The 25,009-nt window shown below is 34.6% G+C and overlaps 1 protein-coding gene across 2 annotated transcripts in view; it reads left to right on the top strand.

The window, feature by feature from the left end:
* The first annotated feature begins 9,751 nt into the window (after nucleotides 1-9,751).
* Nucleotides 9,752-25,009, top strand: part of LOC122798246 (gamma-aminobutyric acid receptor subunit rho-2-like) — an 817,188-nt gene continuing 801,930 nt past the window's right edge. Inside the window, exon 1 of one of the 2 annotated variants that reach the window (XM_044067049.1) lies at nucleotides 9,752-9,960. In XM_044067049.1, coding sequence (XP_043922984.1) covers nucleotides 9,786-9,960 — 175 coding nt within the window. In that variant the 5' untranslated portion in view covers nucleotides 9,752-9,785. Of the gene's footprint in view, nucleotides 9,977-25,009 lie in introns of both variants that reach the window. The other variant, XM_044067039.1, reaches the window with a different exon arrangement.

The following is a 25,009-nucleotide window of genomic DNA, read 5'->3' as shown; positions in this document are numbered from 1 at the left end:
ATATTCACTGAAATCTATAATCCCAAAAACCAGACCCCAAATGAATTGCACAAAACATTCCTAAATGAGCTATCTGTTCCAAAATTATCCTCTGCGCAAAACACCCTTCTAAACAGCCCCATAACACTGAATGAAATAATGCTAGCTATTAAAAAACTTAAACCAAATAAGGCGCCAGGACCTGATGGTTTTACAGGAGAATTTTATAAAACTTTTAGTCATCACCTTTCTAAAATTCTCCTTGCCATGTATAATTATGTCATCTCTAAAGGGATTACTGATACGTATATGAACAATTCGAAAACAATATTCATCCCAAAACTGAACTCTGACAAGTCCAACCCTCTCTGTTATAGTCCCATTGTCCTTATTAATGTTGACATCAAAATCTTATCTACCATTTTCGCTAATAGAATTCAGAAAGTTATAGCTACAGTCATTTCTTCTGAACAGTTGGGATTTATGAAACAGAGGCAGCTGTATGACAATACTCTTACCTTAAACACAATGTTTTTTTCTAAAAAGTGATAACCACCCATGCTATTCACTCACGCTAAATGCTACCACAGCCTTTGATAACGTTGATCTAAACTTTCTTTACCTAACCATGAAATACTTTTAACTTTCCTGATCTTATTATCAACACTATTAAGATGCTTTATAACAATGCCTCTACTTCCCAGTATATAAATAAAACGCCCTATTAAAATTACCAATGGCACTAGGCAGGGCTGCCCACTCTCACCTTATCTTTTCAATTTATATTTCAAACCTTTCCTTCTCTGAGTTAAACAAAAGACTTATCACCATATCCCTAAAGTCTTTACCATTGATATAAATTATTCTGCATTTGCAGATGACCTAAACATCTATTTTGAGTTTCCCAACACCGATCTTCATAAAATCTGTAATTCTACTAATCTTTTTGCTGAGGCTGCTAATTCTAAATTAAACCTTTCAAAATCATCTATTTTTCCATTAAACCCTGCAAATCATTTAGAATATTACTTCCCACTGTCTGACATCCCTCTCAAATATACACTCAAATACCTAGGAATAAATTTCACACACCATCACCAAGAACTAATAAAAGCAAACCTATATAGAGTCTAGGATCAGATAAATAATGATCTAACTAGATGGAAAAAAATATTTCTTTGCTATCAAAATCCACTATCATTAAAATGAATATTTTGCCTAAAATCCTTTTTCATCTTAACTCTTTCTTAAATGTTCCAAAAAATGTTTTCAGAAAAATAGAAAACACAATCTCAAAGTTTTTATAGTTCCCTAAATCAACCAGAATATCATACATCATCATATATCATTACCCCAAAGACCAAGGGCGGTTTAAGTCTCCCGGACTTTAATTTATATTACTACACCATTAATGCTAGCCGTCTAATTCAAATAGCCTGCTATGATCCCTGTGCTGAATCTTGGTACCCAACCTGGATCAAAATCTGGTGCAACTATATATATTCGTTAAAATTCAATCCATATGCTGTCCCTTTTCTAGCACCTGATGGTGACTACAAGTTCAAGATCTTGCCTACACTAAAGAACAAAATTTGCATCTTTCAAACTCTGATGACCTCCTTAAATTTACACAATACTGTTCCCATTCTCCAACCTATCCACTTAAACCCTAACTTAAAAATCAATAATAAAATGATCGATCTAACAAACTTCCCTATTATTAAGAAAGTCATAGTTTGGCACTTTTATAACTCTAAACATGTTGATGAGGTCAAAGCCTTATTTGGTGATCCTAACAAATATGATCCTATCTTAAGACAAATTAGCTCACTTATTAAAACAAAAATTATCTTGCTATAGAGTGAAGGAGCAAGAAATTACAGTATCACAATCTATCATTAAATCACTTTCCCTACGAAACAAAATGATTTTGAATACCCACAAACTTGTCTCAAGCATTAAATATAATCATTCACTTCTATTTTCCAAATATTGGGACAGCATACAAGGAGAAATCTCTATGGAGGCTAAGTGCAAAGCAATCAGTAATACCCTGAATCTAACCCCCTTCAAAAACCTAATTTATACTCAACTTATGATAAACAACAATTCCTACTATACCCCAGCAGTCTTACTGAAATTTGGATACAATAAAAACTGAACCTGTCCATTCTATTCCCTCTCACATGTAGATATACTTCACATCTTTTGGAGCTGTAAAATTATTTACAAACTTTGGTGTTCTCTCAGAACTCAGTTGGAAAAAAATGGGATACGAAAAAAACACATTTTCTTGGCAAACCATTATTCTAAATATAATTCCTAAATCTCTTAAGGGTATCCATCGCCATATCTGTGTTACGGCCTGCGCTCTTCTCAAATATTTTATAGCCAAGAATTGGGTCAATCCCTCAGCAATAGCTTGGGAAAACTTTACATCAATGGCAATCAAATATATATCTGCACATAAGTTATGCAATAATAAGAGAAAAAAGAATATTTTAAGAATTACTGGTGTAGCCTTTTTGACCTATTCCAAACTAAATAATCTTCCAAAATGTGGGTCACTAACATTACATTTCAGGAAATCCTCCATCAGTATCATATATCTGGCCCTATAATCATTAGACATTATCATCACATTGTAACTTTTGATTTTACAAAGTATTTTGTTATATTATTTTGTTATCCTCTGGCATACATGGTGTAAATATGGTATAAATAGTTGTACATGGTGTAAATAGTTAGTTTATGTGTATATACCCTCCTTACTGCTTTTCTTTCTTCCTAAGACAGTCATATACTCCTCCTTCCAAGCCATTTTCCATTTGTACCTCTAGACTTTGACTGTAATAGGTTATTGGGGGTCTTTGCTGCTTATATTATTCTCTAAGATGTAGGTTTCCCTGTAAGATAACTGCTGCTTTATAAATGCATAGCTTTTGTACTAACTGTTATAGATATATAGCTTTACTTTACTGCTTCCTGTAATGACTTACAGTTTTTCCTTTGTATGTTTGAAAAGTTTGTAAAATTCGATAAAAATATATTTGAAAAAAAAAAAAAAGAATGTAAATGTAGTTTCTGTTAGCCAGATAGAATTGTATAGATAATTCTGTCATCTGTAAATATTAATGTAAACCACAGGCTTGTTGTCTTAAATAGTAAAAATAGAGTTACATGTGGAACTGAAAAAAAATGTAACAACAGTACACTCTCCTGTAAGGAAGCTAAGTCAAGCATTTTATGACTGTCTTTGATCTTTATAGTTGGCTCCGGCCGATCTAGATGAAGACATTCTTTCTATTGTTTTAACCAGGAGTTAAATTGCTAGATTTAAACATGCAAACTTATTTTTATTGCTCTGCTTCCTGACCATCTGCAAGATAACAAAAGGAGATGATAAGAATGTAAATGTAGTTTCTGTTAGCCTAAGAACCCAAGGAAGTGTGAAGAATGATGTTATGGGAAGCAGGAATGTGATTTTAAAAACCGAGAGAATCAGAGTGCATTAAGCATTTTTGTCTTGCCCATCCAACTCATCAGCACACTGCCTATGTTCTATATGTAAGTTATCTTAGAGTTGTGTTTTCTCTTAGAAATAGCTAGAAACTAGAAAGATTAGACTAAGTGTTTTTCTGTGATGTCAGAAATGTACTACTGAATTATTTTTAGTATTTCCCTGTGATCTCTGAACTTTTGACTAGCACTGTGTAGTAGAAAGTATTGTCTTGTGTTATTACTATTATTTATATAGCTGTGCCAGTGGGGAGTCTTATTGGGGACCTGAAGAGCAAGGGAGCGACCAGCCCCAGACTGACTGTGATCTCTTTGTGCTCTTAAGGGAAATTGCACTTTACTGTGTGCATTTATTATCCTTTCCTCCTATATGAGATGCCCCTCACTGGTGTTAGTTGTGAGGATTGAGGCTCCCTGATTGCTGGGCCAGGGCACATGCTTCACAGTGGTTAACAAGAATTTCTTAGGATTGGCTTTGCAATTATTTTGGAGTTCGCTATAGTATGTATTTTTGTCAGAGGTATCTGTCTTTTGGCCTGGTTATGGAGACGTTTATGTTGTTAGAGGTTTTCTGGGGTTTTATCTGCCAATTTTTCTGGCTTTGTCTCTAGTTTGCATTAGTATTCTTGTATTTGGTAGTCAGGGTGTATCTCTTGTTTTTATTTTTTTATTTCTGGAGGATGCCACTTTGTTTACGACGTTAAGAAATATTGAGTTAAATTTCTCAGTGGCATCATCTAGTGGGATATTTTTGTAGTATATTCCAGTTTATTGAGAATATATTGTTGAATGTCTGAGGGTTAAAATTACTTTTTATAGTGTGCTGTTTTGGAGGATTGTGTGTGTGATGTTTAATAAAGACAGGGAGATAGTCACTGAGGGGATTTGATAGGGTGCCAGATGAGGTAAATTCAGTGGGATCAGATATTAAGATCCAGTCTAGTATAGAATTTGACTTTTTGCTAAAGTATGTTGAAGTTTGTATCAATTGTTTGCATCCGAAAAGATGCATACTGATTTTAGGGAGGTGGATATAAGCTCAAGCCAATTAATATCAACATCTCCTAGTATGACTGTTTCACGAGAGGTGAAAGGTTGAGGTCCAGTATAGAATGTCTTTTAATGTATTGATATCATTGCCTGGGAGAATATAGAAGGTAATGCTACAGATTTGTGTGTGTTTGGTTACTTTAAGGAAAGTGATACATTCTGCATTATTGAATTTGTGGTATGGAGGACATTATAAGGGATTAGGTTGAGACAATCTGGGTGTATTATTGCTACACCACTACCTTTTCTTTTAGATTGGCCATTCCTAATTATTATATAGTTTGGTGGTAATATTTCAGTATTGCTAATATTTGGTTATAACCATGTTTCTTTTATAGCTAGGATACTAGGTTTTTGAACAGCCATGCAAGCATGGAGTTCTGTGATTTTATTATAAATACTTCTAGCATTTAGAGTAGTAAAAGACAGTTGACTACTGTTAGATGGATAATGTGCTGATTAATTTTGTTCAGTACTATTGGCTGGTTTTCTTTTGAGATGAGTTTTGTTGGTCCTGGATTAGGGTGAATATTGCCACTTGTTAGAACTGATGTGTGTTGGACTAGTGTTTTTAGATATTTTAGTGTTGTTCTAGCAGGGGATTTTATTTTAAGTTTACTTGATGGCTCATTGAGTGGTTTAACTTTAAAATAGAGGTGCAATGTGTCCTGATACAAGTTGGATGTTATTATGATATTAACTTTAGGTGGGGTAGGTTTATCTGGTAGGTACTTAGTTGGAGAGATGACTGTGAATTGGATGCCTTTGGTAACAGGTGATGTGGCTAAGGCATAGCAGTAGTAGACTCAAGCCTGTAGTTAAGCAATTCATACCATTATTGGTACCTAATTTGGGAGCAATATATATAGGATAAATAGTTTGGGAGATAAAATGTGCATTGTGTAAGTAATATATGTTTGATAGAATAGATAGAAAGTATGTAAGATGTATGAAAATGTTTAGTGGTTATATATACAAAGGAAGTAACAAGGAAGTAGTGTTGAAATGTTGAGTTACAGCTAGGAGTGATGAGTAATAGAGAGCTAAATGATTGCAATCTTAAGGGTATATTTTTAAGTTGGATGGGAAGGGTTTAGTATTATTGATTGTGTGTTGCTGGATAGTATAAATGTAGACATAGGGGTGGTTGGGAACTGGGGGTAGGGTAGGGGAGTGAAGTCAAGCCTGAGCAGAGTGGGGACTACACTTATGAAAAGTTTATGTAAAACTATCTGTTGGGAGGGACTTAGTATATGAAGGTAGGAATGTTGGTGGTTAATGCATTACTACAGTATTCAACATTTATAGCAAACCATTTCTGTTAAAAAAATAAAATTTCAATGTGCCTTACAGTAGAATGAAGCAGCTGGATGGACAGGAGTTCACTTGGGTCATGGGGTAGAATAGTGATTTTGAATTTGGAGCCACAAATGCAAACGTAGTTGGAGAACAACTGAGATAAGGGAGGACCAATCAGGTACTTCGGTGGACTGCAGTTACTCCCCCCCCCACAGATGGTTTACCACCAAATACAATCAGTGAGGAAGAATGTCTACGGATATAAAGACAAGGTCTTTGAACTCTAAATATCTGATGTGAGTCACAACATTTAATTTTATTAAGGGCTTTTCTTGTCTGTCTAGGAAATTTTGCACTGCTAGGGTAACAACGCTAATGTGTTAACTTAGCTTCATCTTCAGCAGTATAAGGAGTGGAGGTGGGGGTGTCCCTCCAGCAGATTCAACATTCAACATTACAGAATACACTGATGCAGAAGTGAGAGAAAACAATTAAGTTTACTTTGATTCTTGGAAACTGTCTTACATAGATTTTAACTGAAGGCATTGCTTCTTTTGTACTTATGCAAATGAAGGTGGAATTCAGCTATAGAAGTTCCTTTGATAGTGTGATTATATTAATGTTTGCAGCACGTACAAGTAGAGTGAAGTAACTGGATGGAGAGGAGTTCACTTGAGTCATGGAGTAACTATCCCAGTTAAAAGTGAATTAATTGTAGACTCTTGGGAGCCACTTGTGTCATATAAAAGAAGGAACCTTCACTGGACATTGCCGTGCTTATGAAACAGTAAAAAATATGGCTGCACATTATGTAAATTGAGTAGTGTCTCAAGAAGTGTAAGCACTAACAACCCCTTTTTTATTGGTTCTTACAAATCCATTTACTTCAGCTTTTTACTGAGACAACTGATTTACTGTTCTTTTCCCTCAGAAGGAAAATATTAGACTTGTGACACTAATCCGAAGGAATACTGTAAGCCTGCTATTGTACCCCCATCTTGTTGTTGTTACACTGGAGATGTTGGTGCAAGAAGGTTATGAAATAGAGAAGCTCAGGATATATATATATATATATATATATATATATATATATATATATATATATATATATATATTTTTTTTTTAAGACAAAATAGGTTATTACCAAAGAGAATAAACTAAATTTTACATCAGGCACACCTTCCTCAACTGTGGTTAACCCTCTGTTTTCCTCATGTAAGGGGTATAACGGAAGACAAGTTTCAGCTGCCAGAAACCAGGTTAAACTATATGAGGAAGTCAACCATGATTAGCACTGCACTTGTTTAGATCCTATGAAATAGAGCTGTATATAAAATACTAATTTGCTAGCTATAGGTATAGATCCATAGGAATTCCATTTTAGGATTATTGAACGGTAGAGAAAACTACAAATAACTTGGCACATAGCCTACAAATTATAACCTGTTTTCCCTCTCTAGATTTAAATAGTCTCCTTACACAACTCTTGTTTTGAAAATTTTTGTCTCATTAAATGGTAGAGCAGTCTTTTCAGTGTTACCCTCTCTGCTAAATGAACAGAACTCTAATGTAACATGCCAAACTTTGATTTTCATAGCATATTATGACCCTGTCTTCTATAGTTTGTCTCTCTCACACACACACATACATATACTCTGTCTTTGAGGTGTAATCAGATCTGCATTTTTTCCGCACTATCAATTTTCAAGATTTTTTTTTTAGCCACTTGGAAATAAATGATGTACAGTGCAATGAAAAAGTATTGTCCCCTTCCTGATTTCTTATTTCTTTACATGTTTGTTGCACTTAAATGTTTCAGATCATCAAACAAATGTAAATATTAGACAAAGATAACCCAAGTAAACACAAAATGCAGTTTTAAGTGATGATTTTATTTATTAAGGAAAAATAAAACTATCCAAACCTATATGGTCCTATGTGAAAAAGTAATTGCCCCCCTTGTTAAATCATGAAATAACTGTGGTTAATCACATTTTTGGGAAAGCTGAGTTAAATCTCACTAGCCACAGCCAGGCCTGATTACTGCCAGACCTGTTAAATCAAGCGATCACTTAAATAGAACCTGTCAGACATAGTGAAGTAGGCTAAAATATCCCAAAAAGGAAGACATCATGCCGCGATCTAAGAAATTCCAGAACAGATGAGAAACAAAGTAATTGACATCTATCAGTCTGGAAAAGGTTACAAAGCCATTTTTAAAGCTTTGGGACTCCAGCAAACTACAGTGAGAGCCGTTATCCACAAATGGAGAAAACATGTAACTGTGGTGAACCTTCCCAGGAGTGGCCGGACTACAAAAATTACCCCAAGAGCGCAGCAATGACTCATCCAAGAGGTCACAAAAGAACCCAGAACAACATCTAGAGAACTGCAGGCCTCACTTCCATCAGTTAAGGTCAGTGTTCATGACTCAACCATAAGAAAGAGACTGAGCAAAAATGCCATGCATGGCAGAGTTCCAAGGTGAAAACCACCGCCGAATAAAAAGAACATAAAGGCTCATCTCACTTTTGCCAAAAAACATCTTGAATGATCCACAAGACTTTTGGGAAAATATTCTGTGGACTGACAAAACAAAAGTTGAACTTTTTGAGAGGTGTGCGTCCCGTTACATCCGACGTAAAAGTAACACAACATTTCAGAAAAAGAACATCATGCCAACAGTGAAACATGGTGGTGATAGTGTGATGGTCTGGGGTTGCTTTGCTGTTTCTGGACCTGGATGACTTGCTGTGATTGATGGAAACATGAATCCTGTTCTCTACAAAAAAATCTTGAAGGAGGATGTCCGGCCATCAGTTCGTGACCTCAGGCTGAAGCCCACTTGGGTTCTGCAGCAGGACAATGATCCAAAACACACCAGCAAATTCACCTCTGAATGGCTTAAAAAAAAAACAAAATGAAGGTTTTTGGAGTGGCCTAGTCAAAGTCTCGACTTGAATCCAATTGAGATGCTGTGGCATGACCTTAAAAACTTGGTTCATGCTCAGAAACCCTCCAATATGGCTGAATTAAAACAATTCTGCAAAGAAGAGTGGGCCAAAATTCCTCAACAGCGATGTGAAAGACTCATTGCCAGTTATCACAAATGCTTGATTGCAGTAGTTGCTGCTAAGGGTGGCACAACCAGTTATTAGGTTTAGGGAGCAATTACTTTTTCACATAGGGCCATGTAGGTTTGGATAGTTTTTTCCCTTAATAAATAAAATCATTACTTAAAAAGTGCATTTTGTGTTTACTTGGGTTATCTTTGTCTAAAATTTATATTTGTTTGATCACCTCTGACGGGAGGAGGGGGAGCAGTGCATGACCGTAGAACAGAATTAGAAAACAAATACTAAACCCTGCCCTGAAGTAGTAAAAGTCTGTTTTGTAAAAAGCCGAAAGACACAAACAAACAAACCATCATTTATGAAAGACAGACTAAAGCCCTTTTTTGTACTCACTAGAGCTTTAGAACTAAATAATTAGGGTTAGTTGCATACTGTATGCCTGGATTAGTCAGTTCAATGTCATATTCATGATTTCAGAACACAGCTGTTGTTTACAAGGTTGCAGCTATAATGTGTCTTGTACTTTTTATGACAATATGTTGTATGTATAGCAAAGAAATTATACCAGAAGAGTAATGAATTTAGCATTTGATCTAAGGCATGTATAATGCTGCTGCTATGTTAGCATAACAAAAGCAAATCTGTAATTTGGTTATTATATGAACATCTGGGGGAGTTGCTGTTGCCATCTGTGTGACAGACCTTGTAATGAAACACTTGTCCAATCACTAAACAGCGATGACAGCCCATCGATTTGTGGAAAGCCTTTGCTGTGAGTCTAAAGTATTAAACTGACTAGCAGAGAGCAGTTCATGATAATGACCGATCTAATAGGTGCAGATTTTCAGAGAAACTACTGATTCAATGTTCAGACAAGAAAGGATTTACACTGCAGGGGGTTACCACAGTACCATCTGGTTTCTCACACAGTCCTGCAGGATGGCATATTTTCCTCAGCTTCTCTTGTTTGTTTTATGTTTAGCACTTGTTGCAGAAAGTAAGAAGCACAGAAGGAGAAGATGGACAGGACACCAGGATAGTTACAGGCAAGGAAGGTAAGGCACTGAGCTTGTATATTACTAAAAAACAAATATAATGCTTATAATCTATTCCTGATGGTATAATCACAAAATAAGTATCGTGGCAGCATAATAAAAATATGTGTATTACAAATGGAAAAGCATCCCCATATTTTAATACAGATGTGCTTAAAATACAGTACTGTCTCTTGGTCTATTTTTATATAGAGGACAGAAATTTGATTTATTTTGTTGCTATAGCTAATATATTGCAGTACAGGAAAGCAATGTTTGCTGTCTGAAATGTTTTAAATGTGACGATATACTACTGAAATCTGAAAAAGGTAGCCCGGTAAATGGAAACTCTCAATAGTAGACATTCAAACAGAAATGGAATGACATGAACATGATTTTCTACTCTGTTCAACCATTTTGAATGAAGGGCAGTTTCTTGGGACCCAGAGGAACTATTTTCAAGATAAGAAAATAAACTGTTCAGACGGCAGATCCAAGGCAAACACACAACCTGTTTTGCATCATTCTTGTATTAACATACTTTGTAATAAGACTTGATTCTTTAACTGCCATTGTTGTCTTCCTGTGAAATGTGTTGCACCACTTGTAGGCATATAAACCATCTGACAAAATAATCTATGGTTCTAATAAAAGAAATAACTGAATAACTATACCTATGATTTCTATGCTTAAAATGAAAGAAAAATATGCTTCACACCAAGGAACTATATTGGCATATGAAAGTGGTAAAAGGTTGGTGCAAGAAAAAGTTATTGTAGGGTCACAATTGTAGCATACTCCGGAGGTGAAAATATTGGCATAAACTATGAAATAACTGGATTTTCTTATCTGAATCTTCCATTGCTACCACTATTTACATGGAAATGATACAGACATCATGACCAGATGTGTGCAATTCAGATACAGAAATACACTTTGAGGTCACAAGCTTAACCTCTGTACAGCCAAGTGCAGCTATTTACTTCATGATGAGAGTTACAGTAAAGCTATTTTGTGTTTTGAAATGTCCTCATTAAGATGCAGATAAACATAGATAGACCATGCTAATTATTTACTACCAGCTTTGCAGTAGTGGTAAAGAACGCATGCATTTTTACCTTAAATGTCCTAATACTGATCAGGTCAGACTTAATATGCACCCTGCCCGAGATCACCTGATTTTAGATAATACTAAACTGAACTTAATAAGGACAAGAGAGTGAGATCATTTAATTTTTTTTTGTTTGTACAATATGTTTCTCTAGCTCATAATCTGGGATACAGAGTAACTGCTTTGCTGTTGTGCAGCTGAGAACAATGTTTTTGCAATATGTAGTTAAGTAAAATAATAATCAAAGCCACAAATAAACTAAAAACAGCCAGGAAAGAAAGACGAGATCCACGAAATCCTGTTATTTAGCGCTTTCGTTTTTTAATAAAAACTTCTTCAGAATACACATACATAGTGAACTAAACCCTTTTTATACAAATACATGCCTTCATAGTTAATGACATCATAATGAAATTGCTTAATTGAATTCAATTACTACAGCCCCATTGAGATATCTAAAACATTAAATACATGGTTTAAAGCCATATTACAATAAAAAAACATAGAAAATACACTATGTTTTGTTCAAACCATAAAAATCCTTAATTTATTATACTTTTATTCAAAAATAACCTTCAGATTTTAATCTGAGAGTGGAACTGATAGATGTATTCGTGTTTAAACCTGGAAATGATGTTGCATTAGTTTTTAACTGCCATCTTAGTTCCCTATTTTCCTATGTATGTGTATTCTGAAGAAGTTTTTATTAAAAAACGAAAGCGCTAAATAACAGGATTTCGTGGATCTCGTCTTTCTTTCCTGGCTGTTTTAAGTAAAATAATTATAAAAAAAGTATCTAATTTCACATGTGCTGCACATCAGTGTAACTTTATTGCGAACACCCAGGATCTCATAGCTTGGTTAACATTTTATTTTTGTGGCAGTCATATGTTTCCTTATATTCTGTAAAGCAAGAGGAACACAACAACTTATCTGTTTTTAGGTGGGACATCACTTTTAAACATTTTTATGCTGTATCCTCATAGGTACAGTGGCAATTAACACTCTTAATGGTCATCAGTCATAAAGCAGCCAAGTATATAATATTTATTTGTGAGTGTGTGTTGTGAGTGTGTTTATGAGCACGTGCATGTGTGTTAGAGGGTGCTCCTGGTGTACTGGATATTTGCTGTTAGAACAAACATGATGGCATATTTAATTTTCAGTAGTTTCATGTTTTCTTGTTTTTAACACATCCTTAGGTTGTAGTTCTGAAATGAGAGGAGCTGAAAAATCAAGACCTAGGTTTTAGTGGATTTCCATGCTTTGTTGCTAAATGTTTAGGAGTTATTTTATGGTCCAGTGCTATGCTTAAAAAATACACATTTTAATATCTTCTGAAATTTAATCATAGCAACATTATTATGAGATTATTAAATATAAAAGCTGTAAGTATTAAAAGCCAGAATCTGCGGACAGTACTTTACAAGCAAATGCTGAAACAATTTATTTTCTCAGAACTTAACTATTTTCTAAGATTTCATTTTAAATCATTACAGCTGAGTGACGCCTTCTGGTGCCTCTACAGTTGCATCCTACTGACATCTCTAGACATCAAATATTGCTTGTTCATATCTGGATCAATAATTCAAAACCATGCTACATAAAATATGAAAGATGTCATCTTAAAACTTGCACAGTGGCAAATACAACATACTGATTGTTGACCTATGTCTAATGCAGGTAGAAAGATATTAATTGTTCATATAATCGTTTATATTATCATAAATATTGTGTTTTTTTAATATATTGACAACCAAGTAGCACAGACAGAACTGCTTAGCATCATATGAAAGTTCTCAGCTGGATGAACAAAATGCTGCTGACAGTATGTGTGTAATTTGAGTTTTTTTGAGATACTGTTAGGTTGGTTACAAAATAATACAAACTTAATTGCTACTATTGTTTATTATGAGTTATAAAATCTGGTATAAGCCTTAGAACCTAAAAATTATTGCCACTATAAAAATAGTTTGTGCCTAAGAGCTTTCCATATAGTCTTCTTTAGTAACCCTTATGGTTTCAGAGATATGAACGTTTGTTTGAAATTGAGGATATAATTTGGTTATATCAAAAAGCTTAGGCTCTACCCATTGGATGTTCAGTGCAAATTTCCAGAGCTCCATTGGAAAGAATGAGCTAATATATTACCACAATATTTTATAATGTACTCACTGTCATATAAATATGTGATTTGTAGTAGAATGCATCTACTTGTTTGCTCCCCCAGTACCCTGCTCAATCAGCCCATTTTTTCCAGGGCAGCGGGAGCTGGGCACTCAAAGACTGTGCGAGTGCCCTATGGCTCAATCGTTCCTGGCTCAGAGTTCTAGTCAGCTCTCTGCTCCTGGCAAGAATTGAGTGGTTGGGAGAAAGCCCGATTGCTCTTCCTAGGGCACAGCCTATCCTCTCACTTTGGGAGCACTCCTCTCCTTCAGTGGCTCTACTGAGCCTGGTTTTGCAGTCTCCCAAGGGGAAGCATGGATTCCCCTGAGCTTACTGGTGCTACTCATCCTGACTGCACAGGCTTTACTGGCTTGGTCTCCACTGGGTAGTACCTAATGCTCCTGCTTGGTGCCACACTCTGTGGTAAGCGAAGCCACACCCCTCCCTACCAGGATGGGCAAGCTGGCAGTGGTCACCACTCACTCCCATCCCATGGCCAACTTCTACAGGCACCTGAGATGCTAATTGAGCAGGGGTTGCCTTGGTTGTAGCAATGTCTTTCTCTCTCTACACTGTGAAGCCCCAAGAGTGCATATGTTGTCCATAATTTGAAAAACAATCTCCATAATAGGATGAGAAATATGGCTATGTTGAACGTCACTCACCAAAAAAACAAAACTGATCACAGATTTGAATATGTAGTTAATATGTTTGGCATGTGTACTCTCAACATTTGTCTTTGTAGCCAAGATTCTTAGTATAATTCCTATAATCAAATTACATAAAGAAAGGTGATAACATTGTTTAAATCCTCTTTTAAACAGGGATTACAAAATCAGTTTTCAGGATGGATTTGGCAAACCAGTGCCACTGTTTTAGTTCTTCATATGTGTCCCCTGAAATCTGCACTTGAACTGAAATGGAGTACACTTAAAGAGCAGTGAACAAAGGGGGATGCTGTACGTGACTCTCATACTGAAGGCTGGAGATGTAAATTTGATTTGACTAGAAATATGCGTTACTTACCCATTACTGAATATATACTAAACTGTCAGATGGGAGCTTTAAGCCTTATATGATGTTTGGGTTTTATGGTGGGATGATTGTTTGAATAATAAAGAATAAAATATGTCAGTGCTGGCCACAGCAGTGGAAGATGGTTTTATTAGTGCAGGACACATTACACAGAAGCATATGCACTGATAGTAGGTAAGGACTATCATTATGGAATGAGTTGCTCTTCCTGTTTAACCAGTATCTTTCCTCCAGCCCTCTTGATAATTCTGTAATGTCCATTCCAGCTATTCTTTAATTCAAAATATTATTTTTGATCCTATTACCATTTTAGTAGACTGTTCCAATCAACTACTATCCTCTCTGTGAAACCATCTTTCTCTTGAGCCACCCACCGCATACTTCAAATTGTGTCCTGTTCCATAAAGTTTTAAGACAGTTTCCACACAGACTCTGGTAGTCCATTGATTGACTTCAAAGGCTCAGTAGTGGTGTGCTTATACTTCCTGTCTTCAACATTATGTGTGATAGTCTGTGTTTATATGGTACCTGGTGCAGACAATGTTTTCTGAACTGCTTTTTTATCTATACCTCTGTAAAGATAAGGTGTTAGAATTGCAGACAGTTCTTCAGTTGATGTATTACCAGTTGTCTCAAGGAGCAGTAGTAGTAGTAGCTTCTTGTTTTTAATGTGATGATTGCTCTACTTCTACATACTGGTATCTGCTGCTGTCTCATATCACTCCCTTAACTCATGAACACCTATGTGATGTGGAATGTATAGAAAGTATTAAGTATATATGGAAATATTGCTTTCTAACAAACAACTAACAATATCTCAGGTACAGAATGAAGTCTAGCAGCCTTTTCAGAGCATTTACTGAAAAACATCAACCTGAAAAGCATAAACTAAACATGTGTAAATATGTTGTGAACAATAAAAGCTATCAAAACTGTAAAATTGCAATGTTATTAGTAAGTAGTAGTTTTTAAAGTAATATTTAGAGCAGTCATAATAATTTCATAAATATTATAATATATTGTAATGTATAAAATAAATAAAACCCTAGAACTATATTTTATGTACTAAACTTTCACAAACTATCATATCTTGGAAACTGTACAACTTAGACATATAATATAGTTAGTACACTTTTGTTAAACAGATAATAAGGTTTCACAAGGCAACAAATCCTCTTGAGTGCATGCTTACTGAGATATTTACAGAAATATGAAAATATATGCTTAATTGTATAATTAGCAATATCATGGCACTGAATATCTCTCAAAATGTGAGATGTAAAGCTTCAGCCTCGTGATTAAACCACACCAACCGTGGGTAAATCGTCAGTATAACACACCGACGTCGGTTATTGCTTAAATAACATTCTGCCTGCGAATGTTCTGCAGCTAAGTTATTTTTAAAAAGTTAATGATAGGTAGATTTCTGTAAATCATCACTTAGTGGTAGTAGTAGTATTATCAGATACCTATTGCATACTTTTTAAGTGCCATATGTCTAAATATTTGAAAAGTTAACATTTATTTAATGTGTTGTAGGTGGTTCATTACAGTGTTTAAAAATTATGTATTTCATTTGCTAGATGAAACTTTAAGAAAATGTACTACTATAAAGTTTGTATGTTTGTGTGTGTGTGTGTGTGTGTGTGTGTGTGTGTGTGTGTGTGTGTGTGTGTGTGTGTGTGTGTGTGTGTGTGTGAACCCAAAACAGTCTTAGAAAGTTTTAGTTATTGTTGGTAAGTTTGCAGTGAAAAGAAGTTGACGGAGAGTAATGCAGAATAACTGCCAGGAAGCCACTGTTTAGTTCCACTATTCAGCTGCACATTTTTAAGCATACTTAAGTGTAGTGAGCATTGGTCATAGCCTGATACAGAAGTGCACATTTGTTGTATGCTGCTAAGGCATATCTCCTCGCATATTGATTGACATCAGTGGTGCAGATCGTGTGGCTGTACCCGACCATCATATATTAACTCGTGTTAACTATAAGGTTTAAAGCCTGTCCATAGCATATTAATTGATTTGAGTGATGAAGATATTGTAAACTGGACTTATATAATCTGCAAAGCAGGTTTGTTATCTATAGACATCCTTGTTATCACTAGGAAAATATAAAGACGAATACCCTGCACAACAATTATTTAACTTTTTTATCTGGCTACATTTATTAATATGCAAACTGAGCTCTATGCCACAATGTCATTTGCACAACTGATTAAACAGTGTAAACAGAAGGGACATCCTTAGACTGGTATGACCATGGATGAAGTGATAACCAAATGAAGTTTAGTCCACTAAATCTGGAATCATCCTGGTAGTGCCTATAGCTTCAGAAAATGCAGACCTCAAAATTAAACTTGAATTTCAAAAGATGGAGGTGAAGAAAAGAAACTTTGAAGCACCCGAGAGAATAAAATAATTTGAGATGAAGAAAGAACAGAAAGGCTTTAATAATAGTAAAGGGGGAGGAAAGAGAAGAAAGAGAAAAGCAGCATTTTTATGAGAAGGAGTTGCCTACCCTTCGCCAAATGCATCTGAATAGCATGGGCAAAGCCCAACCCTGGAAACCAGTGTCCATACTAATGAGGAGGGATGACTTTGATTATTTAGGCATTTGAATATGTATATAATCATTACCAAAGAGACCAGTGTCATTGGATGAGGTTTCTGAACTCTCTGATCATGGGTAGAGCTATGCATATCATTAGCAATTTAAGTGACATTGATTGCTAAGAGCATAGCCTGCTTTGTGTAAATGTTTTAAACTTTCTTCTGATGCTCATAAGAAAAAGTTTAGAGAACACTGAGGAAAAACTAGAAGATGGTGCTAGGGATTTCATTAGAGAACAAAACACTTTTCTGGGTCAGTGTGAATATTTGTCAAATTACTAATTTTGAAATGGGAGACTTTATGAAAAGGGAGGAACTACTCAATGCATTGTCATAGAATATGATCATTTGGTTGACACACTGGGAGTGTAACTTTGCTAAATGGATAGGTAGAAAGAGTGATCAGTATCTAACAAGCAGGGGACAACTACAAAAGAAGGGATACCCAGCAATAAGCAAGCATATAAGATAATTTATGTACATGCCAGGGTCTTGGGGTTAAATGTTTTCATTGTAACCGAGTTGGGAATGTATAGTCTAAATGTCCAAAGGGACAGGGAGACAGGGTGGGGAACAAAACTCTACATCTTGGAGCTAACAGAGGTGGTATCCCAGCAGGGGAGGGTTGTCTTGACACTGCAGCTGTTCCAGATTATGATAAAGGCTGCCATCCTATCATGCTGAAGGGCAAAGGAACTATTGCTAAGAAGGATACCTTATATGACATAACTGTATTTAGCATTACTTGCTCAGTCCGCCCACATCAGCTATGGCCATTGAATGGACACTTCAGGTATCACTGGCCAGAGTTCACTTGGACTTGGAAGAGGGTAAGGACACAAGCAAGTGGTAGAGTTTAATGATATCTCAGCAGATGTTTTAGTAGGAAAAGACTTTCATGCCACAGTACCTTGTGTACATGAACTTACTTGTGGCCAGGCATGGCGAGTAGAGAAGGCAACCTGGAAAGATGCAGCCAATGCTCACACCTCCAACAGAGGCTGGTGATGGGACTACTTCAGGAAAAGAGCTTAGTAATAATAACAAGCCTGAATCCAATCCAAAGCTGTCAAAACGTACTGGACTTCATTTTAACATAGCTGCTTCAAGGAAAGAGCTAGGTATTAGCAGCAAACTGGATTCCATGCCACAGCTGTTGAAAGATACTGGACTTCATTTGAAATGAGCTACTTCAGGGGGAGAGCTATGCAGCAGGAGCTAAATCTGAGCCACAATTGTCAAAAGATACAAGAATTTCTTTAGAACGGGGAGCTGTGGATATCACAAAAAGGGAGCTGAGACAGACAATACTCTCATACGTCCACAGGTGTTTATTAGGCTAACGACCACAGAGGCCTTTTTAAGCCTAGCTTGAATAATGAAGGGAAGAGATGTGAACCATGCACCCTTGATACAAAGGCTCTCTGCATTAGCCATCTGCACTAACTGATAAGGTGTTTGTACTTATTTTTTATTTGCACACTTTTGACCAAGTTAGTTTCACTAGTTCAATGGCCTGTTTTCAGGGGAGACCGAAGGTGGTATTCATACTGACTAAGGGGAATTTGGCCAGGGCATCAGGAAACTTCCTCTACTCATCATGCTGTTAGTGGGAACCATTTTGGAGGAGCACTTCCGGTTTTCATTCTAGGTGTAGAGGTGGCCCAGAGAAACAGGGAGGCAGATGGAGAGCGAAGGAGATGATGGAGTAATGAAAGAGATGAAGGGGAAAGAAAATATTGAGACTAGAGAATGTGCGCAGGATTCTGAGGATATGTGTCAAAGAAACCTGTTTGATGGAGATGAGCCAGCAAATAAGGGATGTATAATTACAACCCTCCAGTCAGGAGGGTTGCAGGATGATTTACTTAAAGAAATGGTGGTGCAGAGTTAGTCAGAAAATGAAGGAAATGTTTCTGGGGGGAGAAAATACAAAATGAGGATGCAGAGACAATCCTGAAGAATAGCAATGAGATAGAAAAGAAAACATGTGCAGAGAAAGTAAAAGAAGGCAGAAGAAAATGAAAAAAGGAAGTATGTGGTAAGGATTCAAAGTAAAGAAGGCAAAGAAATGGACAGGTATGAAGTGTGGAACAATTTAATAGCTCCTTTGTGTATCATAGGATCATAAGAATTTACTAGGCTATTGACCTGGATGTCATTTTAAGCCTAGCCATTTCATTCCAATGTAATACCATAGATAACGCTAGTCAATATTCAGGATTGCATTTAGTAATGACTGCCCATGTCCAAGAGGGTTGTGGATGCTATCCCTGGTAAGAATTTATGGTGCCCCATCCATTTGTCCAGGTTCCTTTTGAAAAGTGTCATAGAGGTGCTCTGTTTCACATGAATTGGTAGCCTATTCCAAAGACACTGCAGTCAGTGGGAAACAAATCTGTCCCTCCAGCATGTCCTATTTAAGTCACAGGCCATATTTAGGTCCCTGTAATGGGTAGCTCTAGTCCTGTTTTATTTACAGATGTGCAGTAAGGTCATTAGGTTTAGGTCTGAGATTGCTGTGTAAGCCAGCCATAAGTCTCCCCTAAGAAGACTATATGATACACGAGTATTGTGACAGGGACTTTAGTCGGTCTGTGTAAGGAATGTGCTGGAGTCCCTTTATCTTCTTTGTTAGAAACCACTGAGGTCTCCAATTGCTGCAGGTGCTTTGTACAGTACAGGCCAAATGGGGCGTTATACTCAATTATGGGCCTGATTAGTGACAAATATAAAGGGGTTATAACCTCCTTTGCCCTGAAGACAATGCCTTTGCTAATCAAGTGTGCTATGTAGAAAGCCTTCCTTACTGCAGTAGACACATTGTGGTCAAAGTTAAGTTCACACTCAACTTGTGATCCCAGATCCCTTACCACTTTGTAGGTACTTAGGGTATTTATTTAAAGAAGTACTGGACATTGCAAAGGTTTATGACAAAAGAGATTTATGGACTAGTGCCTGGAATTGTAATATTGTGTTTAAAATAGAAAAAAAAAAAAAAATATATATATATATATATATATATATATATATATATATATATATATACATATACACCAAGAATGGAGGGCAATAGGGGTGTTATAAAATACTGTGGACAATCCAAAACATGTTTTTCTCTGGAAAAGAAGGACATTTGATAATAAGTAACTGCATTTTTGTGGAAATGGGACATGAAGCAGAAATGTGAATTGAAATGTTATAAATGCAACAAAATTGGACATTTATGGATGGATTTCAAAAATGAAAATAATAGTAAGGAAGAAGAAAAAGAACATGTACAAAGAGAAGAAAGTTTAGAAGAAGTAGAAATAGAAGAAAAATTAGATGAGAAAAATAATAGAGGACGTTGAATAAGGTTCTGAAATAAGTGGCGAAGAAGACATAAACTGAAAGGTAGTAAAAGGGGGGAAATAATTCTATTAATAAAACAGTAAAAGACAGAAAAAGAAAATTTAAAGGTATAAGCACAAAAGAAAAAAAAAAGAAAGGAAATGGATGAAAAAGGATATATACAGCTAAAAAACTGGGACTTGGTATAATGGCTAAAGTGTTTGACTCTCAAATACAAGGTACATTGTTTGATTATCACCTTTGGGAAAGGAATTGGTTAGGCTTAAAATTGTCTGTTAGGAAAGCTAGCCTAGTAATTAGCTATGAACTCATAAAACCATGAATCTAAGAAAAAGGGAAGTGCTTTCTGTAAATGTGAATACTATTAAGAATATAGTAATAAGAATAGGAATTTTGCAGTGGTGTAATATATGTTTTGTAGATGTGATTATTTAGAAGACACAAGATTTTTGACAAAGGAAGAAAGATTACAAAAAGAGAAACTATGGGGATGAAAGATAATTTGGAATGACAGATGTTCTGGAATAGACATTGTCTGTAGAAATACAGCAAATATATTAGATGTAACTTTAGCATAAATGGGAAGATTAAACATTGTAGAAAGAACAAGTTTATAGAATTATAACATTACATGCTTATAATAACTGTAAAGAAAGGAAAATCTTATTTCATCAGATTTTAGAGTATGTAGTGAAAATATGAGTATTATAACTGCTCATGGTTGGTATAATGGTTAAGGTGTTTGCTTACAGACACAAGGTACAGGGTCTGATTCTCACCTTTGGAGGTAAATCATCTAGGCTTAAAATGGCCCACAAGGGCAGCTAGTCTACTACTTACTTATAAACCTATATCTATAATGACAAGAGACTTTAATTGTGATATAAGAGGCAAGCGTAAAAAGAAAGGAAATGATATAAGAAAAATGTTCGAAGTTATAAGATGTTCTAAGTTAAAATTTTGAAACAAAAATTCATGGACTTACAAAAGGGGTATATATAAAACTGAAATAAATTATTTTATAGTGTCAGAAGGTTTAGTTATATGAGAAGGGGTAGTTGAAACACGATTTTCTGATCATCTTGCAAAATGGCTAGAGATAAAAGAAAACAAGGTATATATAAAAATAGACAAATGATAATTGTGAAAGCATGGAATGAAGAAGGAAAGAGATTAGTAATATAGTTATGGAAAGCTCATATTACTATGAGAACATTTTACAAAAATTGGTCTGACTGGTGAATGTCATTTAAGGAAAATAAAAGAAATGTTTTTTTACAGTGGCAATATGATCTGAGAAAAGTAGAGCAAGAAAAAATATAAAATAACATGATGCATTGGAAGATTTAGAACATAATGATAGGAAGTACTTTGACAAAGAAAAATAACGTTATGAAAGAAATCAAGAAAAAATACAAAAAAATATTACATAAGTAAAGACATTTTTACAAGGAAAAAGAGAAGTATCAAGTTACATAAGCAGATTAGTAAAGGAAGATGGTAGTGTAATGAGAGATAAAAAATGCAAAAGGAGAAATAGAAAGAACTTAAGATTTTGAATAGTGTAGTACAATATGTGCAAGAAATATTTAAAGAAATAAAGAAGGTAGTGAAAATAGACAGGAAAAAAAGTTAACAGAAAAAGAGAATAAAGAATTGGAAAAGGAGATTTCTTTAAATGAGCTAGATAAAGTATTAGGACAAGTAACTATATATTTGGTTGCAGGCCCAGATGAAATAGGGTATGATATGTATAAAAACTTAAGGGATTGCAAAAAATATATATTTTTAGAGATTTTGAAGGGATGGTTAATTGAAGGTTTTATGTATAAAGAATTACAGACTATAGGTGAATACTTAAATTCATATGGAAGACAGAAGACAGAAGAGAATTAAAAAATGGAGACTAATAATATCGAATAATAATGATTATAACATTTTTATGAAAATAATACAAAAGAGATTTTAAACTAAAATGGAAAATATTATATAGCATATATAGTATAAAGGAGAAGGGTTGTCAAGAATTATTACTGATAGAGAAATTGTGGATGATACTATGAATAGAAAAGAAGTGAAATCATGATATGAGATCTTAAGAAAGCATTTCACACAATTGGACATAAAATCTTATGTGTAATACTGAAACAATATAAGCGAGAAAGTTAGGAAATTATGTATGTCAACGTATAGTAATAATAAAGTAAAAATACTTGTAAAGGGCTGGTAAAGCCAAGAGGTAGATATGAAGAGTGGTGTAAGACAGGGATGCCCATTGAGTTGAATACTCTTTGCATTAGTTATGAATATGATAGTATGTGAAATGAATTACAAAATGAAGAAGGCAGGGTATGTAACACCTGAAGGGTTAAGAATTGCAGTTCTGTTAACATATTCAGATGACATAATAATTGCAAAAAAAAAAAAAAATTAGGATAAAAGAAGTAATAATTTACAGAAATGATTGTCTGGAGATGATAGGGATAGCTTTAAATAAAGAGAAAAGTTAAGGTTTAGGTGATGTAGTAAAGACTGGGATATCTATTTTACAAGGAATGTAATTTCTATGTTAGGTATAAAATATGAAAATAAAGGTGTAAATATAATTAACTGAGAAAAAAACAGAAGAAATAAAACAGATGTCTTTTTTGCAGAACATATAAATTATCATTCAGAAAAAAGGCTTATTTGATAAATTCAGTACTAATATGAAAATAGCATACTTAGCAAGTGTATTTATGTGTCAAACAGCATTTGAAAAGGAATTATTGCCAATATTTTTTTCATTTATATGGGGTCTAGATAAAACCCAGTAAAAGAGGAGTTATGTATGTAAATAAAGAAGAAAGAGGTTTGGGGTTAATTAACCCAGTGGTATACACTGCTTCATTAAATTTGTACAAAGTTTTAAAGTGGATAAATGAAAAAATGAAAAAGATGAGAGATTAATAGTAAAACTATATAAATATAAGTATGGTGAAAGAGTAAAAGAGAATAAGAGTGTATAAATGAAGAAATAAAATGTTATTAAGAAAATATAATTTTTCGAAAATAAAAATTGATGATACAGAAAAAGTTAAAAAGTATGGTATAAGAATGTAATGATAAAACATTACTATGTAAAGCCATGGGAAAATCTAATAGATGAAAATATTAAAGCTATAAAAATAAGAAGCAAATGGTGTAATCAGAAAGGTGAAAGTCAAACTTTTTTTATGGAGACTGGTATATTGCCAGTAAATGGAAATATGCCATATAAAAAGAAAAGTGATAGATAGATATGTTTATATTGTCAAGAAGAAGAAACCAAGAAACTTGTGTTTTTTGAAATATAAAAGAGTAAAAAGGTTATGGAGAAAACTATGTTAAGATGATTTTATTGAAGATATAAAAGAAGTGGATAAAACAAACATGGATATGATTAAATATGGATATTATAAGAATAAACTAAAAAATATGTTAAAGGAATAGATAAAAAGTAATTTTATGTTACATGGAATGAAAGAATAAATTAAATTATATTTAATGGTAAATGGATTTTAGGAACAATATTAAGTAAAATCAGATGGGTATGAAAAAAATACAAAATTTAACATGATTGTAAAGGAAATTATGAATATATATAAGCAGATTTGTTTATTTATATATTTGTACATATGTAAGTATTTGTAAATATTTAAATATTTTGTAAATAAGAGTTATTCTTGTATACAAATAAATAACCCCTGCTCTTTCTGATAAGTGCTGCTGGATCTTTTACATTCATCTCTTCTACTGCCAACACAAGTAGATGGGGCTTTGTTTTAACATCCCACCTGACATCCCACCTAATAGGACTTGAGTAAGGTAGCCAAGAAGCCTTCTGAATCTCACTTTTAGAGGAGTCTGTATACTCCTGCAGGGTGGGCTACAGGGAGAAGTATTTTATCAAGCTAATCATCGCTCATAATTTTCCTTTTTCAAACCATATAGTCATGAAGCACAATGACCTATGCAGGTTTATCTTCCACCCCAACTTGAACACCACTGCTTATCTCCCAGAATGTTAACTGGCCACCAATCATAGCATGTTCCAATCTCCTATTATCCTCTGCCACATTTAAAATGTCAAACAGTGGTTTCTTCACCTCTCTCAGAAGGAAATATCATCTCAAATCTACCCTGTATTCCTTACAACAGGATGAGAAAAAAAGTCTATATTGCCTATCCTTTGGTGCTGCCATGGGAAAAATCAGCTTCTCAAAAATTGTCCCTGCCAACTGGAATCATCTCTTCTCAGACCTCAGAAGTATCACTAACTACAAAGACTTTATGAGGAAGCTACACAAATATCTAGAAACCAAGTATAACAATACATGCTTTACAAATAAAGGCTAGTGACACCTAAACTCTATTGCCTGCAACCATGCATCTCTCTGCCTGAGTAGCGTAACTCACTTTGTATATATTTAAGTAGTCACTTTCATAACTATCTCTCTACCTTTGCTTCTCTTTTTAATTACAGAAAGGTTTTGCTGAATGTTGTACTTTACTAAATAAAGCTTTATATAACCTTGTTACTAATTTAGTAATGAATGCTTTTTGTAACATGAAGACTGCTCTGTAAACTCATGTTATTAATACAAGAGAATGAACTTTTGTTCAATATCTATTTAACTTATGTACATTTTCTAAATTAATATTTTTGTTCAGGGTATTGCTTAATTTACTTGTTTGTAATTCACATTTTTTGAATGCTTTTCAATGAAAGATATTTGTTCAGTGCAATATATGATGTA

Source organism: Protopterus annectens, chromosome 1.part0 (assembly GCF_019279795.1).
Source record: "Protopterus annectens isolate FY-2018-M chromosome 1.part0, PAN1.0, whole genome shotgun sequence".
Lineage (NCBI taxonomy): Eukaryota > Metazoa > Chordata > Ceratodontiformes > Protopteridae > Protopterus > Protopterus annectens.
The sequence above is the reverse complement of the archived record's forward strand: the minus strand, read 5'-3'. Positions and strand labels throughout refer to the sequence as shown.